Source organism: Rissa tridactyla, chromosome 1 (assembly GCF_028500815.1).
Source record: "Rissa tridactyla isolate bRisTri1 chromosome 1, bRisTri1.patW.cur.20221130, whole genome shotgun sequence".
Taxonomy (NCBI): domain Eukaryota; kingdom Metazoa; phylum Chordata; class Aves; order Charadriiformes; family Laridae; genus Rissa; species Rissa tridactyla.
The window spans coordinates 181,419,888-181,435,533 of NC_071466.1; the positions used below are offsets into that span (position 1 = coordinate 181,419,888).

The 15,646-nt window shown below is 39.4% G+C and overlaps 1 protein-coding gene across 9 annotated transcripts in view; it reads left to right on the forward strand.

Annotated features, from left to right (window-relative positions):
• Window positions 1-15,646, forward strand: part of GRIP1 (glutamate receptor interacting protein 1) — a 335,688-nt gene that overhangs the window by 292,400 nt on the left and 27,642 nt on the right. For all 9 annotated transcript variants that reach the window (XM_054183548.1, XM_054183689.1, XM_054183982.1 and 6 more), the window contains 4 exons: window positions 4,908-5,094; window positions 5,879-6,024; window positions 7,603-7,683; window positions 15,363-15,432. In XM_054183548.1, coding sequence (XP_054039523.1) covers window positions 4,908-5,094; window positions 5,879-6,024; window positions 7,603-7,683; window positions 15,363-15,432 — 484 coding nt within the window. The remainder of the gene's footprint in view (window positions 1-4,907; window positions 5,095-5,878; window positions 6,025-7,602; window positions 7,684-15,362; window positions 15,433-15,646) is intronic.

The window sequence follows — 15,646 nt, forward strand, 5'->3', positions numbered from 1 at the left end:
TTGTAGCTGAATAGTCAAAACCAGATAGCTGGTAAGCTCAGCTATCACATTACGGAAGGAGAAGAGTTTGCCACAGTACCTCCTAGGTAGTTTTAATGTTTACCCGTACACCACAAGCTGTACAATTATTTTTGTGAGAAACAGCGACAAATAACAGTGAAGACTAAATAGGCTTGTTTCTGTCCACTCTCTGGGATTCAAAGCATGAATTTCCCATGCGTCAGTAATTTCCCAAGCCAGGGCTGATACATTTCAGTCTGTTCCACTTTGTGTATTGTGAAGTATTCGCTGGGCCGGAGAAAGTACGGCTGTATCAGCATGTTGTTTCCCAGACTCCATGTAAGTGCCGCCTCTCCTTTTGGCTTGTCCGTCTTCCTGTGATCCTCAGCAGCTCAGTTCCTATAGAGCAGGGAGGTGAGAACTGCTCTGTAAATCATCTGGTCTGGCTACTAATGCTCACAGGTCTACTCTGGAAAAACTGCGCTGCTGCGCATTACAGCATATTAAAGATTTCCTGTGGTCATACATAGCAAAATCAGAGGAAATCAGCAGCCTCCAACCAAGGCCAGTCACTATGGAGTTGAGAGGAAACGTTTGAGAGAGGAGTTGGGGTTTTGCTTTCTTGCAGAGATTTTTGTTGCTTGTTTGTTCTTATTTGTAAAGCAAATATTTTTACATAACTTTTGCCTGTAGGTTAATTTTTGATTTTTAATCTGATCAGCCATTTTTCACAACTCATCTGTTGACGTGTTAGCTTCTAATGCATTCTTTCAGGTCATGGGGAGATAGGTGTCCAGCATGCTATGGTATCAGTAGGGGTCCAGCTTTTACATGTCCTCATGTGTACATGAGAAACAGTAGTATTGTTACACTAATAGTAATTGATTTGAATAGCAAAACAATCCTGGATGCAAAAAATAGTTCTTTGATTGTGCTATATTATAACTCTTAACAAAGGACTGTTAATCCTGAAAGCTAATCCTATTATGGATTGTGGAGGCAGCTGTTACTTGCGTTATTATATTTTTCAGATATTTTTTCCTTCAAGGAAGCCTTGTCCTGCAATTTGCTATCCTGCAAAGGCTGAAAACAAGGCCAGTGACATTAGATTTAAGTGGGACAGTCATGTAGGCACAGCGGCCCACCTGAAAGATTCCTTGAGTAAGAAGGCCCTGGGGATGACAGGCTGCTATGATTAAGCAAATCTGTAGGTAGGAGGAATTAGGATGAGGCTTTGTTGTGGGGTAGTTTATTATGCATTTGCATTGTGAGGTCTGGGTATAAGCATTACAAAATACGTGGAACTGTCCCCATCACTGAGTCAGTCTGTGCCTCACTGACACATCAGCAACCCTGAACCAGAGCTGGCTTTGGAGGAATGAGCTGGCCAACCAGGCTTGCTTGCCCATTTCTGTGAGCTTGCTTTTCAGCCCACACAGGGCTTCTTACTGCTGTTGATAGACTTATACCCATACTTGCGACTGCAGTAACAGACAATTTAAGAGACTCACAGTGGACTGAATGTGCTACAGGTGACCATGATAGAGAATGACTGGTCCTGTACACTTCCACCATCCAGCAACAGGATTTGAAAAACGTTGCCCCTATCCCTTTGTGGGGTACTCATGAGAACCAGGTAGCATCGATTGCCGTCCTTTTCATAGAAAAGAAATAGCATGCTCTCTTAATTTCAGTGATTTTTTTTTTCTCTTTAATCTGTTTCCACCATTTGAGGGCTTTATTAATGTAACTTAATAAATCTTTTAGGATATCCTTTGGGAAGAAAAGGATGTATTGGTGAAGGGTGCTGTAAAGTTTACATTGCCAATTATTTAGGAAAACCTGCATAACTTAGTGTGATCATGCCAAAATTCATGATGATGAAGTGTGATGGTACAGGGGGTTACAAGACTTTTATGACCATGATTTTGTGATCATTGCATTAGTTGCACAAATCTTTCCAAACATGTGGCTACAAAAATTGAAGGCATGCCTTGCTGTCATGTGCTTTGTTTATGCCACTTGCTTTCCATTTTTATTCTTCCTCTGCTTTTTTTGTTTTTAAAGTATGGCATTAGTCTTGGAAACGCTTAGACTATTATTTGATTAAAGTTTAAATCCTCAAGTACTGTGGTATAGCTCCATATTAGTACTTGAAAGCGAGACACAATTTTATACCAACTTACATGATAGTTCCTAGGGCTGCATATCTGGTAGGAATTAGAGAGGGTCTTAGACATGCATGCATACTGTTTTCTCAGCACATCCAAGTTAGCTGCTACCAGGAGTAGTAGTGACAATTTTTCACTTTCCCGAGGGTCAGAGTGGGAGACTGCAGGCGTAATAATCCATATACTTACTTTTAATCCATATGCTTACCTTAAATACATCTTGCCCTGCTTCTTGTACAGCTGCAGGAATAAAAGTAACAAGCACATAATCTTCTTGGGGAGTTGGACTAGATGATCTCTAGAGGTCCCTTCCAACTCTGAAGATTCTGTGATTCCCTGTGATTCAAATTCGAGATTATTATTTACATACTGCAGAGAATATAGTAAAGCAGCCCCCAGGATTGTTGCCAAGAGTTGGGTGCAAAATGCACAAGCATGCTAAAAAGTACCCCCAGCAGTAGCAGCCAGGGTTCAGTGGAGCCACATATACATCCATGCTCCCTTTTTAAAGCAATAAGGCTGCTTCCCGGCCTGTAAAACTTTGAATCCATCAAGCAGCCCAAAAAAATGGCAGTGTTTCTTGCTGCAATTATTGTGGAGTTACAAAGCCCAACAAGCTCTAAGTCATGGTTTGGGGTACCTCTGGCATTTTGTAGAGGCTTAGCAGATAGCTGTTGTTACCTGATTTGGAAAGGGTGTTTTCATCTCTGCTTTTTTTCATTCCTGTTTCTGTTTCATTTTCTTTGAGAGTGGGAGGAGTTCCTAATTGTCACTTTTAAATGTTTACATCATCAAAAGATTTAGCAGGGTGAGTTTTAAATCCCACAAATAGTAACTTAATTTCTTAATGTGAATTAAAACCTTAGCTGTCCTAAAAGTTGAAATAAATGTTGTAAGATGTTTAGGTTCCCGGTAGGGTGTTACAAAAAGAGTAAGAAAGTTACAGACTCAGCTAGATGCCTGCTGCGGAGGAGGAATGGAGACATAAATGATGGGAAACAAAGACGCAGCTAACAAGTAGTTGTTGTATGACCTTAACGAAAGGGAGAATGGAACTTTTCTGAGTTTAGACATTTCTGGAAGGTGCGTTGGGGGATCCGGTATTATATTGATTCTGAATTTATCTGGTTTAGTTGTATTTTAGTCTTGGCAGTGCTGAGGGCTGGAGAAACTTATTTCTCACGTGCAGTAAAAGCTAAAGCTGGTGGCCATTTCTAAGAACAGATTATTAGTATTTGCATTTGGGTATGAGAATGTCTTAGTAAGAAGGAAGCTATCGAATAAGTGAAATAATACACAATTCTTACAAAGGAAAATGAAAACAAGATATGAGTGAGAATTCACAGTAGTTTAGAAAAGACAGTTTCAGAGTTGAAAGGAACTTTGCTGGGAGAAAATGGAAACTTGTGAGTTTTTTGGCAAGTGAAACTTCTGCAACAGAATTGTCTTTATTTACTGTGCCACATTAATCAGATTTGATACTAACTATTTCAGAGTAAAAGTCTAATACTTGTACCCCAAAGTGAGGGAAAAACTTCACGACCTCTGACATCTTTGTACAGCTGTGCTACTATTATCTATAATGTAAAAACAAGAACTAATTTTTTCACACCTCTAAGAAAAAAAATTCACAGTTAAACTATCCCTCATATAAACCATGAACTAAACTATCCCTCAGATAAACCATGAACTTTTATCTAATTCCGAGTAGCAACTGCAGGCAGCAATGTGTCTTGAAGGAAATTAGAGGTGGAGAGGTGATAGTGTAGATTTATAACAGGAAAACATTCAGAACCCTTGGTGTTGGAGGATTATCATTACAGTACTGTACAGTTACTTTACTGGTCTGAAAAGGAATTGAAAAAACTCGAGCTTTCTGTGTATGACGTAATGAAAGGCAGTAGTCTGTCACTGGGGGAATCTGAACAAAAATACAATAGACCTTTAGGCAGAGATCAAAGAACCAAAGGTGCAGTCTCCTCCTTTCATAGGTAATTGTATTGAATCTCAATGTTGTTTTTATCTTGGTTTGTTCTGTAATGCAGCCTATTCAGAACGAGAATAGAGTGAAGGGAGTAAATCAGGAGTACAGAAGTAGCTGCCTGTGTTTCCCACTGAAGGGTCCCCTGGTTCCTTTGAGAGACCCCGAAAAACTTTTTTTTCCTCACAATCTCTTGAGATATACTGGTTGCTAAAACAAAGGGGTTTGTTCAACTTACACTACCCAGTTAGCCTGACAAATTGCTGATGTGTAGTAAATGTACCAAAATAAAGGCATCCTTATTTCTTGCAAGCAAGCCTGGGCCATGTGCTTTGTTCCTAACAACAGTGCATTGCTCTGAGATGTTCAAAAGAGCTCGTGGGAGTTGGCCTGAATAACAGCTGGGCTTATGCCGCCAATTCCCTTAGCTCCTGTGAAAATTCTGCTCATCCATGCCTCAAACCTAATGCTAACAGGATTCAAGGATGTTCTGAGTTTTTTGGGGTGGGGGTGTCAAGCACATTTAGTTTTCTCAGCACAAGAACTATCTTTTTGCATTCTAACACACAAACAGATGTTTTCTATTCTCTTATATGTCATAACTGTTTACACATAATTCATAAACTTTAGCCTAAATTGACTTTAAAAGAGATGTTTCATTGACTGTGTTTATTGTACAGATCGCTTTTCTCAGAGAGCAATGTAATTTCTCCTGTGTATGAATGTCTTTCCTCCTGGTCTGCTCTGTTTTATAGTGTCTTTAGCCTCTAGCACTGTTGGTTTGGCTGGGCAGGTCGTCCACACAGAAACCACAGAAGTGGTGCTGACAGCTGACCCCATAGTAGGGTTTGGGATACAGCTCCAGGGTAGCGTGTTTGCTACTGAGACCTTGTCTTCTCCACCTCTCATTTCGTATATTGAGTCTGACAGTCCGGCGGAAAGGTGAGGTTCTTTCAGTTGACTGCCAAGTACGTTTTGGTGAGCATTCCTTGGGGTACTTTGGGCTTGTTGCTTTCTATTTCTGATAAATTGCAGGGCCTTGCTCAATGGAAGTGTGGCAAGTAATAAACTATTTGTTCTGACAATGATATTTCATATCCTTGATCAGCTATAAGAAGAATGACAAGCACTAGTGTTTTTATCATCAGGAGTCCTCCAGCAGGAGACTGGAAGCTATATTCATGCAAAAGGAAAAAAAAAAATCAGAAACATTGCTTAAGTCAAAATAGTAATAATTCAGTGTGCCATGGGGGGAGGCCATATCCAGCTCTATTCAGTTTTGGTACAGAACCAAATCTTACGAAACACCAGAGTTTTGACTTTCTTATGATTTCATCGCAGCATTTCAGTTGCATTTTTATGCTTATAGATGTCTTTAATCATGGCACGAGAACAATAGTAGTTGCACAGGGAAGTACTAGCTGCCATTGCAGAGCTACAACATCTGTAGCCCAGGGTCATAGGGAGAGGTGATGTCCATTGGTAGGGTGGAGGCACGAAGGCTGTACCCCTCTTCCTGGGTCCCAGCGCCTGGAGAGCACGACCCATGCTGGGAGTGCTTGATAGTGCAAAGAGGCGGCAGCAGCTTCTGTCCCCCTCTGTGCCTGGGTAGACTGTTGAGCTGCTGTGCCACACTCCTCCTTCGACGTTAGCTTGAATGTGTTTGATAGTGCCGGTTCTGGTAACGTGCACATCTGATGGTTGTTTTGTATTATTGTGTACCAAGGTGTGGGGTGCTGCAAATAGGAGACAGAATAGTGGCAATAAACGGTATCCCGACGGAAGACAGCACATTTGATGAGGCCAATCAACTGCTCAGAGACTCCTCTATCACCAACAAGGTCACTTTGGAAATAGAATTTGATGTCGCAGGTATGAATATACTGTTATTCTGTCTTGCAAGAAAAGTGAAGGAATAAATCCCAAGTACATTGCGAGCGTTAGGCATCCAAGGTGGAGGCTTTCTTCTCACATACACACCATTCAGTTTTCAAGTGACCTATTTGAAACGTGTGTCTTTTTGTACAGCTTTCTCATTTCATGTAGCCCTGCAGCGTGCTGCAGAACGCAAATAGAAATGACAAGTCCTGTAGTAAGATCTGGTGACAGTCCCTCCTCTGAGTTATTTCCAGACATTTTTCTGTCCTGAGATAGAAATATTCTGCTGAGCAGAGACAAATCCTCAGCAGACCAGCTAATGAAATGTTTTACTAGGCAGAAAAGTATTATAAAAGGGTGGATAAGGAGAAAACTCAGTTTCACTAAACAAAATAATAAAAATTGTGTTAATGAAAGCCAGAAAAATCATTGTTAACGTTGCTGGTGAATCCTTATTATTACTAATGGCTTTCCTTTCTTCTGTAATGTGTTTAAGCATACAGAGTACACCTATAAAATCACAAATTGTGTAAATCAAACAAGTACACGTTATGTAAGTGCGCTACCTCACTATGTAAATAGTAAAAACTTTAGGACTTCTGTGTTCATCTGGCAGTAGCTCCTTTGAAGTCATGATAATGTAGGATGTGCATAGTGTGATTATTGTTAATGGTATCATAAATCATGATGTCAAAATCAGGCTAAAGGTTCCTAGAGTAATTTTGTATAATCTTTTAATATGCACGCATCTAGTATAATGTTTAACAAAAAGTGCCGAATACACTGTGTACATTCATATACACAGGAAATGAAATATGAAAAAATTAAAAAACCAAACAATGATAAAGTCATTTAAATACACCTGAAGTCATATGTATTTCAGTCCCTGGACTTACTTGTGCTCTCCCATTTGCTCCATGACATCAGACTCATACTCGTGCTTAGACTCCTCTGCCACATGTATGTTTATATGTTTCCATAGCTGTTATTTCAATTGCTCCTTTTCAGGCCAAGGCCCAAACTTTTGCTAGTAGTGGTGCCAAAAGTCAGGATTCAAATACAGTGCTGTGTGTCAAGTGTTTTTTGCCTCAGTCAGCTCCAGGTGCTTCTCCATTAGTGAAGTTTTGTTTCCTTTTCTTCCCACTAGATGTAAAATCCATGGCAGTTAACCTTAGCAGACAGTTAAAAACTTGTTAGACCTACAGCAGCAAAGGCTGAAATCCTTAAGAGTTGATCTCCTGTCCTTTTAATTAACAGTTATCTGCCAGTGCTAAAATTTTCACATGTGCTCACAAAACTTGCATGTGAGCTAAAAACCTGCAATCTCAGCTGGCTGCCGGCCCGTGCAATCTCCATAAATTCAGTTAAACCTCAAAAATAATTGAGTTACTGTGAAATTACCAATAGAGGAATAAATCATACTTCATATGTCTTCCTTCCTTCAGCACCCGTGTTTCATCCATGGCTTGTGATGCTGATGTGATTTCATCAACTTACACATATAGATCCATGAACTTGGAATTACCATGCCTTATAAATTATCTCACATTTTAAAAATGTATTTTTTTATAGAATCAGTTATACCAAGCAGTGGAACATTTCACGTAAAACTACCAAAGAAGCATAACGTGGAACTTGGCATCACCATAAGCTGTAAGTGAAAGTGCATGGTTTTAAGACCATGTTTATGGCATAATTTGCAGGTACTGGATCCTGTAGCTGTAGACTCATGTTTGTTTTGGTATAAACTTATTTTTCCTTTTTCTAGAAAGGGGTGATTAGCAGTGCACTGTCTCTGATGACCATTCAGTAACAGATTTATAGTCCCCTTCTAGTAATTAAAGAAGCCAGAAGTTTGCCAGACCTAAAGCTTGACCTATTCATGTGTAACACATATTTAATGCCCATTAAAATTATTGGAAAAAAAAAGAAAAAACAAGTCAATGGAATTAGGCCCATGCAAAAGTATTTCCGTAGCTGTGAAGTTTAAAGCAAAGTTTGCCATGGTGTCCCACAGGCTCTTGAACAAGACGCCACTGAACTCAAGGGTTCTTGCAGGCATGAGGATCCACATACATGGGGTTATTTTCTGCTTCAGAACCCAGAGCCTGAAGATACATCCTCAATCTGTAAAACCAGTGGGCAGTCCTAAATGTGCAGGTCACATAGCAAAATCCCCCTTCACTAGGCATTTCAGAGATTGCTAAAGAAGATCACAGAATCACAGATGGTTCCGTGTGCACCAGTCTGTTTCTCAAAAAGTATTTGTTATTGTTGTTTGAAATCAAAATGTTTCTATACTTATTTATTTTGGGACCAGACAGTAAACGGTGTGTTAGGACTGGATTTTGACCAGATAAACTGCAGTATACTGGCTTCATCCCTTGATGGAAGGAAGAAAAATCCATATCAAAGTTAATGGGCTTGTGTTTAACATACTTAATGACAGTGCAGAATCTGGTCTCACCAGAATTAACATTCCTGTGTGGTTGTGGCCTTTCTTAGACTATTAGTTTTTCTTTGGAATTATTGATGTGTTTTGGGGGAAGATTGTGCTTTGACTTATATTCTCAAAGCTTCTACCAGCACAATGGGATAAGGTTAATCAAAAGTACAGCAGGGAACTCAGTGCTAAGAATTACATCTGAGGAACAAATGAGAGACACTGCAGGCCTATTTGCTTGCGTTGCACACTTGAATGAGTAATTGTTGGATTCTGTAAGATGTGATGTGATGCTGGAAGCAAAATCATAGCTCTACATGTATTTATGCAAATGAAAATATTGAGAAATGAGAAAACCTGGAGAGAGGCTGTTCTCTTTGAATGTTATTCTTAGGATCAGTAATGGTTTGTAGGATTTTTGTAAAAAATCCGGTCTTCCTAGTAATTTGATTTGTGTTCCTTTTTGGAATTCAGACATCGTGTACTTTTTTTCTGTCTGTAGGAGTAAATTTTGAATGGAAAGCTAATGCTCTTGGGATTTAGTATTTAGCACTCCACTTCCAAACTTTGCATACCTTCCTGGCTTGGAACTTGGAAAAGTTAGGGCTTTATAAAATTAGTGCTTTATATAATCAGATCAACACCTGGTTGGTCTTAGCTCTGCTCTTCTGAGTATACTGCAGTACCTTTAATATTTAAATTAAATGATCTGTTATATGTATTAATCCTACTTATTAATAGCATTTAATGCTTATGAATTTTGTCTAGGATTAATTCTTTATTTGATTTTAAAGGACTTATACTAATAACTGAAAGTTTGTAAATTTGCTTGGTAGAAGTCTTGAATTGCTGCTTTTCATGCTTGCCTTTCAGTGCTTTGCTCTCTTCTACCTAATTAACTCCTAAATGAGGCAGTGTGATTTGGAGAATATAAGCATTTTATATTCATTTTGTCAAGATTTTGTCTGGGCACTTTAGCACATTAGCATGCCATTTATTACTGATGTTGTCAGCAAGCTATATGATTTCATTTAAAAAACAAATACTAAAGGAAACTCATCAGAGTTGGTAGGACCGGGCTTAAACAGAGGTGATAGAGGAGATCGGATTTATTCACTTTTGGGCTTGATCTGTTTAAGTGCTAGAGACCTGTTTCACCCTCTCACTTCTCAAGGCAGTGGAGTTAATGGTGAGTGAGAAAGTGCTGTCTCTATAAAAACATTACAGAGGAATGCCTGTCTTGCTTTCCATATCCCCAGTTTAGTTTGGGATTTGGATGAGAATGTCAGGAAATTACCTGACCTGCCAGACAAGACAGACATTTTTTGTCAGGAGGGAAATGTAAGCTGCACCTCAGGTTGGCACCTGAACATACGCCTATTTTTAAGTCCAAGAGTTCTTCTAAGTCTAGAACTAGTCTTCTAAGTTCTTCTAAGTCAGGAAGCAGACATCCTGGAAGAGGAATTTATTTCTCTTTCTTTGTGTTGTTTTCCATGGTAATAAACACCAAATGTACCTGCATGGAGTTACAGCCAGGTACTTGAAGACGTATCTGAGGTGACACACAATGCTAAACGCAGTTAAGCTAATTCATGGTCTTTGAAAAGCATGACATGTGATAGGGGAAGAGACTAAGCTTCTCTTAGTTTCAGATTTATTAATGCAAGAAAAAAAAAGAAAAAAAATCAAAATTCCCTTAGATAGCAGAAACCCCTAGAAATTAAGACAGAAGAAAGTTTCGTAAGCATCATTGTTAATGTTAATCCAGGGCACTGAGTTTTGGTTAGTGCATGTCGGTTACCTCGCAGTATACTGGCCTTGCCCATTGCTGCCTTCACACACATACTGGACTTCTGTCATCCTATCATCCTTCCCTTAGCTCTGCAATATCTGCCTAATCTTCCCATTAATAGCTACTTACACTCAATAAAGACCCTATTTCATAGTTTGCAAACATGACTATATATTTCATGCTTCAGGTACCATAATTTTCATACCCAGTTATGTGGTTGGAGCAATTAGAATGTCTCAGTTCTTAAAATTACGTCATCCAAATAAAGCATGACACAGCAGTGTCCATGTATGTGTGATTATGCTTTTATAACAGAACCATTCCTTAGAAGAAGGATGGCTTTCAAGTAGATCTAGTAGCGTTCAAATCTGTTTCAATGTATTTACCAGTGACATTGATTTTAGACCATGTAATGGAATATAGATTTTTTTTTGAAAGATATATTTTTGTGCCACTGGCTGCTTTATCGTAGACTAACACTTTTTAAATCCTTGAATGATGTCCGAGAAAATGACTTAGTAGTACAGTCTGATAATTGCAGTTAACGGCTCTTTTTTTTTTTTTCCCCTTTTCTTTCTTTCTTAAGTAAGATTCTGATATCCTTACTGGTAATGAACTGCAGCACCTTGCTTCATAATAATCTCTCTGAAGCTAATGGGACTACTCAAGGAATAAGAAGCTGCAAAGCTGGTAAGAATATCAGAATCTCACCCAAACTATCATCAGTTTTTCTAAGTCATTTTGACTAGCAGCCCTACTACAGTCTGCTTTATTGCTTTTGTACTTCATCAGAAACAAGCTCTGTAAATATCTACAGATATTTAGCATTGACTATGAGAATTTACTTTCTAAAGCGTGTTTCTGTATATTTTGGGATTTCACCTAGCCAGCTCAACTTCATTTTGCAATGTTACAAGTAATTAGTTTCAAGACAGGGCCTGAAGAATTAGCAAGTTTCTCAGCTGCTCCACGTGAACCAATACTTAAGGAACAAAAGAGCTACATCAGCCTAATTTTGAAAAGCTAAAGTCTGGTAGCTGTTAATCAGTATTGTGGATAAGTGGACTGACTTTGTAAAAAAATATAGTTTTTCATCCCATGAGCATTTTCCTCTGCTTGTTCAGTTTGTTCAGAGTTTGATCAAACTCCAAAACTTGAAGCCAGGCTGAGACTAGTAAGTGAGTTTTGGCTGGGTGGTAAATGAGATGTCCACCCCAAAATCTGTTAAATCACATTGTTGTTTTTTTAATTTGGGTTAGCAGTGAAATAAGAAAGGAGGGTTGTTTGAGGGGGTTTTTTAACCTAATGGAACAGCTGGTCTACAAATCTGACAACACTTCACTGAACTTGCTTTCAAGTGGCAGGGCATCGGCAGGGGAAGCGTGTCTTTACTGACACGAGTAGGGTAGAGGCATGGGATGGAGACCTAGGACCACAGAGTAATTTAAAGAGAGAGAACAAACAAATTGCTAATGATCAGCCTTCTAGGAGCAACGCTAAATTTAGTATCTGTACAACTTTATGTGCTCTTCAGTCCACTTGCAGTTCATCATATGGACTGTGTAAGGTCTCTAAAAAAGCTCAACAGTAGGTACGCTAACAGCTGGATGAGGGAGGAGAAAAGATGAGATGTTTGGTGGACAAGCAGAACAGGACAAGAAGAGAAAATGAGTAGAGAGCCATAACAGGGAGAGAGCAGATGAGGGGAGAGGCCGAGGTGTGAACAGGGGTAGGGGAAGCTGCGACTTGAACAAGAAGGCTGGACATGGGTGAGTGGTAAGGTGCTTTGGTTTTAATTGCTTCTTAAAAACAAAAATAATTCTGAAATGAAACATAAAAATGGAGACTTAAAGCTGTACAGTGTCACTTCAGACTTGCATTAATTCATGAGGATATCTTTTTTAATTAAGTGGTCAAATACTACTTTCTCACTGGGACTCTTGCTTCTCTGCTCTCTGGGGAGGGATGAAACAGTGGTGTGTATCAAAGGGGATGGAGGCTGCATAATGAATGAGGTGGAGAACTGCAGAAAGGAAAGGAGGTGATCTCATGGTCAAGATGGTTTAATGCTGCCCTGGAGAAATTAGGGGTTTTTTTCCTTTTCTCTGCAATAGAGTTCTGCTGAGACAGGTCATTTCATGGGGGCGAGGTGGGGAGGGAGAGATTTTCCACAGGTGGCTGCTTGATTTTCTGTGGAAATCATTGAGGTCCTGGCGTCACACTTGCAGAAATGCTGAGCATCTGCAGCTGTTGCTGAAAATACCAGTACTTGTGCTTTGGACATAGAAGCTGTAATATACTACAAACTATTGTGAGAAATGAAGGCATGGATATCTCAAATTGCTCACTGAAAATTGTCATACTTTGACCTAAATGTTCCTGTGTTTCCTTTCCTCATCTGTAAAATCAGGATAATAATACTTGATCTTCTTGCTGGGGACAGCATCTGTTTGCTAGTGTTTGGGAGGCAATCTCAGGCTGCGGTGATGTGCAGTACAAAAGTTCAGGAGGAAATTAATGATTTTATCTCTGCAACACAACTTGAATAGTTTGTAGCAAGTACGTCATGAGCATTGAACAAGAATAAAACAAAGTGTGGTGTAGCTGCTTATTAAGGGCTTGTCAGCATGGGGGGATTCATTTCACACTGAGCTGTGTTTGCTGCCTACAAAAAGGCTTTCATCCACCAGACACAATTAATAGCCCAGGATAACTGACAAAATACCGCTGGATCACAGTTACTCAGTTTGAAACTGTAATAACTTTGTGTGCAATATCATACTCTTTGCATCCTCATGTACTCTGTGGCTTTGCACTTTGAACTGTGCTCTTTCCCCGATTTTGGTTCCTTCTCTCTTCTTTTTGGAACAATAACGGACTGTTGTCTTTAGTACTGGTAATTTTTATAAAGCAGTTTCATAAAGACTATCTCAATACTTAAATATCAAACTGCAGACATTGTACAGTGGGTGGCATATAACCTCAAAGATTTATAAGGCAACTCAGAGGGTAAAAACAAAGAATTAAAAAATAAAAAAAAATCACCAAAGTGATACTATAAATTTTAACAAGATAGTAATTGGTGAAACAAACACAAAGAATTCAAGTAAATCATGGAACTGTCATATAAGATGTAGTTGACCCATGGCGTATGAGAAACAAGCTATGAAAATTACACGTCTTGCAAAAAGTTAATGGCTGTTCTCTAAATTACATCACAGGCATTTTCTGAAAGCATACTGTTTTAGACAAGTTTCTAAAAATTCTTTAAATACCTTGTTCGTCTGCCTTCTGGACTTTCAAGACACTGCATTTGAAATACAGCTATTTAGCAGTCCTTAAACAGTTCCTTTGGACATTCAAAGGCTTTCTCAGTCTGGGCAGCCAAGGTTAAGAAGATCTGTTAGAATATTGTGTTGGAAGTGTCATTGTTAATACAACGTGTGGTTGCTGTAGGTAAAGATCTGTCATTTTTCATCAAAGAGAAGAATCATGAGCTGCTAAAGTAACTGACATCAGAATTTTGTAGGTGATCCTCCAATATTGGGTAGCTTACTAGGTGATTGTCAGTTGGGCATTGGAGCCTAATGAAAAAGTACCTTCTGTGAATGAATGCAGAGACGTCATCATACAGAGCAGAAATGGCTTGGGGCAGTTGAAGAGCCCTACATGTGCAAAAACCATTAGCGCTTTCAGGAGAACTGAGCACCTTATATATACCACATGGCAGTGTTTTAGCGTTAGCATCCTCTGTGTTAACAACAGTCCCAAAAGTCAGTCTGTGTTCACTACACAGACCACCTCCTGGCCAGAGCAGCTGTAGGTGGTGTATTTCCCAATGGCAGAGATAAGGTGCCACACCGTTGTCTAAATATGTATCTTTTTGTCACCCTCAAGTTCTAAGCCCACTGTTTACCATATCAGATCTTCAGTGCAGTCTCCTGTCAGCAAATGGATGAACCCTCCAAAACAATGCATTCAGTGAAGCTGCTCCAAGAAACAGTCCCCTGGAAGCAGTCAGTAATCATCGTCTTCTTTCTCTGGGGTAGTAAACTGCTTCCTACGCAACCAACGTCAAGCAAAATTGCTAAGCAAATTTCCTGGTCAAGGGAAGCTTGTCAAATATTTCTGCACAAGTCAGTAAAGAATTGCAATGACTGGCATTGGTAGAGCCGAGCATCCTTTTAACCATGATGGACAGATAGAAAATTGAAAGATACCTCCAAGAAGAAATGAGTTAGGTGTGCAGGAGAGGGCTGGTGGGGGTTTTACTAATGTGACCATTGCTGGAATTGCAGGGCTTCTAGTAGGTATCCCCAGTACAAACTGGGGAAAAGTCTGCAATGTGTAAGGCCCAGCAGCAGTATAGAGGCGCAAGGTTACTCATCAAAAGAGTTCACTTCAGAGGACGCAGCGAGTCACAGTGAAGCAAGCATCCATGTGATGTAAGCTACATCTGTGCAGATGTGACAACTGTGTATCAGTTACCCAACGGTGTGCATGGCCACTATCCACAGCATCTCATTTATTGTGAAGTAGAATCCTCCTCCTCACCCAGGGAGCATTATCTTCTTACCTCTGCCTTAAGCACTGAATGAGACAGGAGTGGATGTAAAGAACGTAGACTAGCCCACTCTAGATATTTTGCCAGAGCAGCTCTGTTTGTCAGGGATATAATAAAACATGATATATGACTGACAGAAATATTCTGTCAAAAGAGATCAGCATTAGTAGTTGTGCTGAAAGGTTCTACTAACAGAAAGTCTTCCTTATGTGTTGTAGCTACACAGCATTTTATGATAGATCACTGGAGCTGTACTGTGATATCTTCGCCTGGTTCAGTCTTGGCCTAACCCAGAGTGCAGAGATATCATGTTAAATTCATGTTACACCGGTTGCCTTAATCCTGGCATTTTCTAATTTTTGAGGAGTATGCAGTTTTACTAATATGCTGATGATGATTGTTTGTATTAATATGCATTTAACTTAGGGGAAGGGGAAGAATATAATACAGGTAAATAATGTGAACAGAATTTGCCCATCTGTGTATCTAGAAAAAAAAAACCAACAGACACTTGTATGCATTCTTTATTACAGCTCCATCCAGTAGAAAACCAGGGGACCCTCTGGTTATTTCTGATATCAAGAAAGGAAGTGTTGCTCACAGGTAAGACATTCAAGCTCCCAATAAAAATCTGTTCCCATTGTGTAGCCAACCAGACTCAAGTTAAGCAGAAGGAAGCTTGTAAGAGACACTGCTTTTTAAAAAAAGAAAAAAAAGTTACAAATTAGAAGTCCAGCATATTAAGAAATAATTATGTTTTAAAATCCATTTTGTTTCTAAAATAGAGTTCTTACCTTCTAAGATACCTTACTTTATT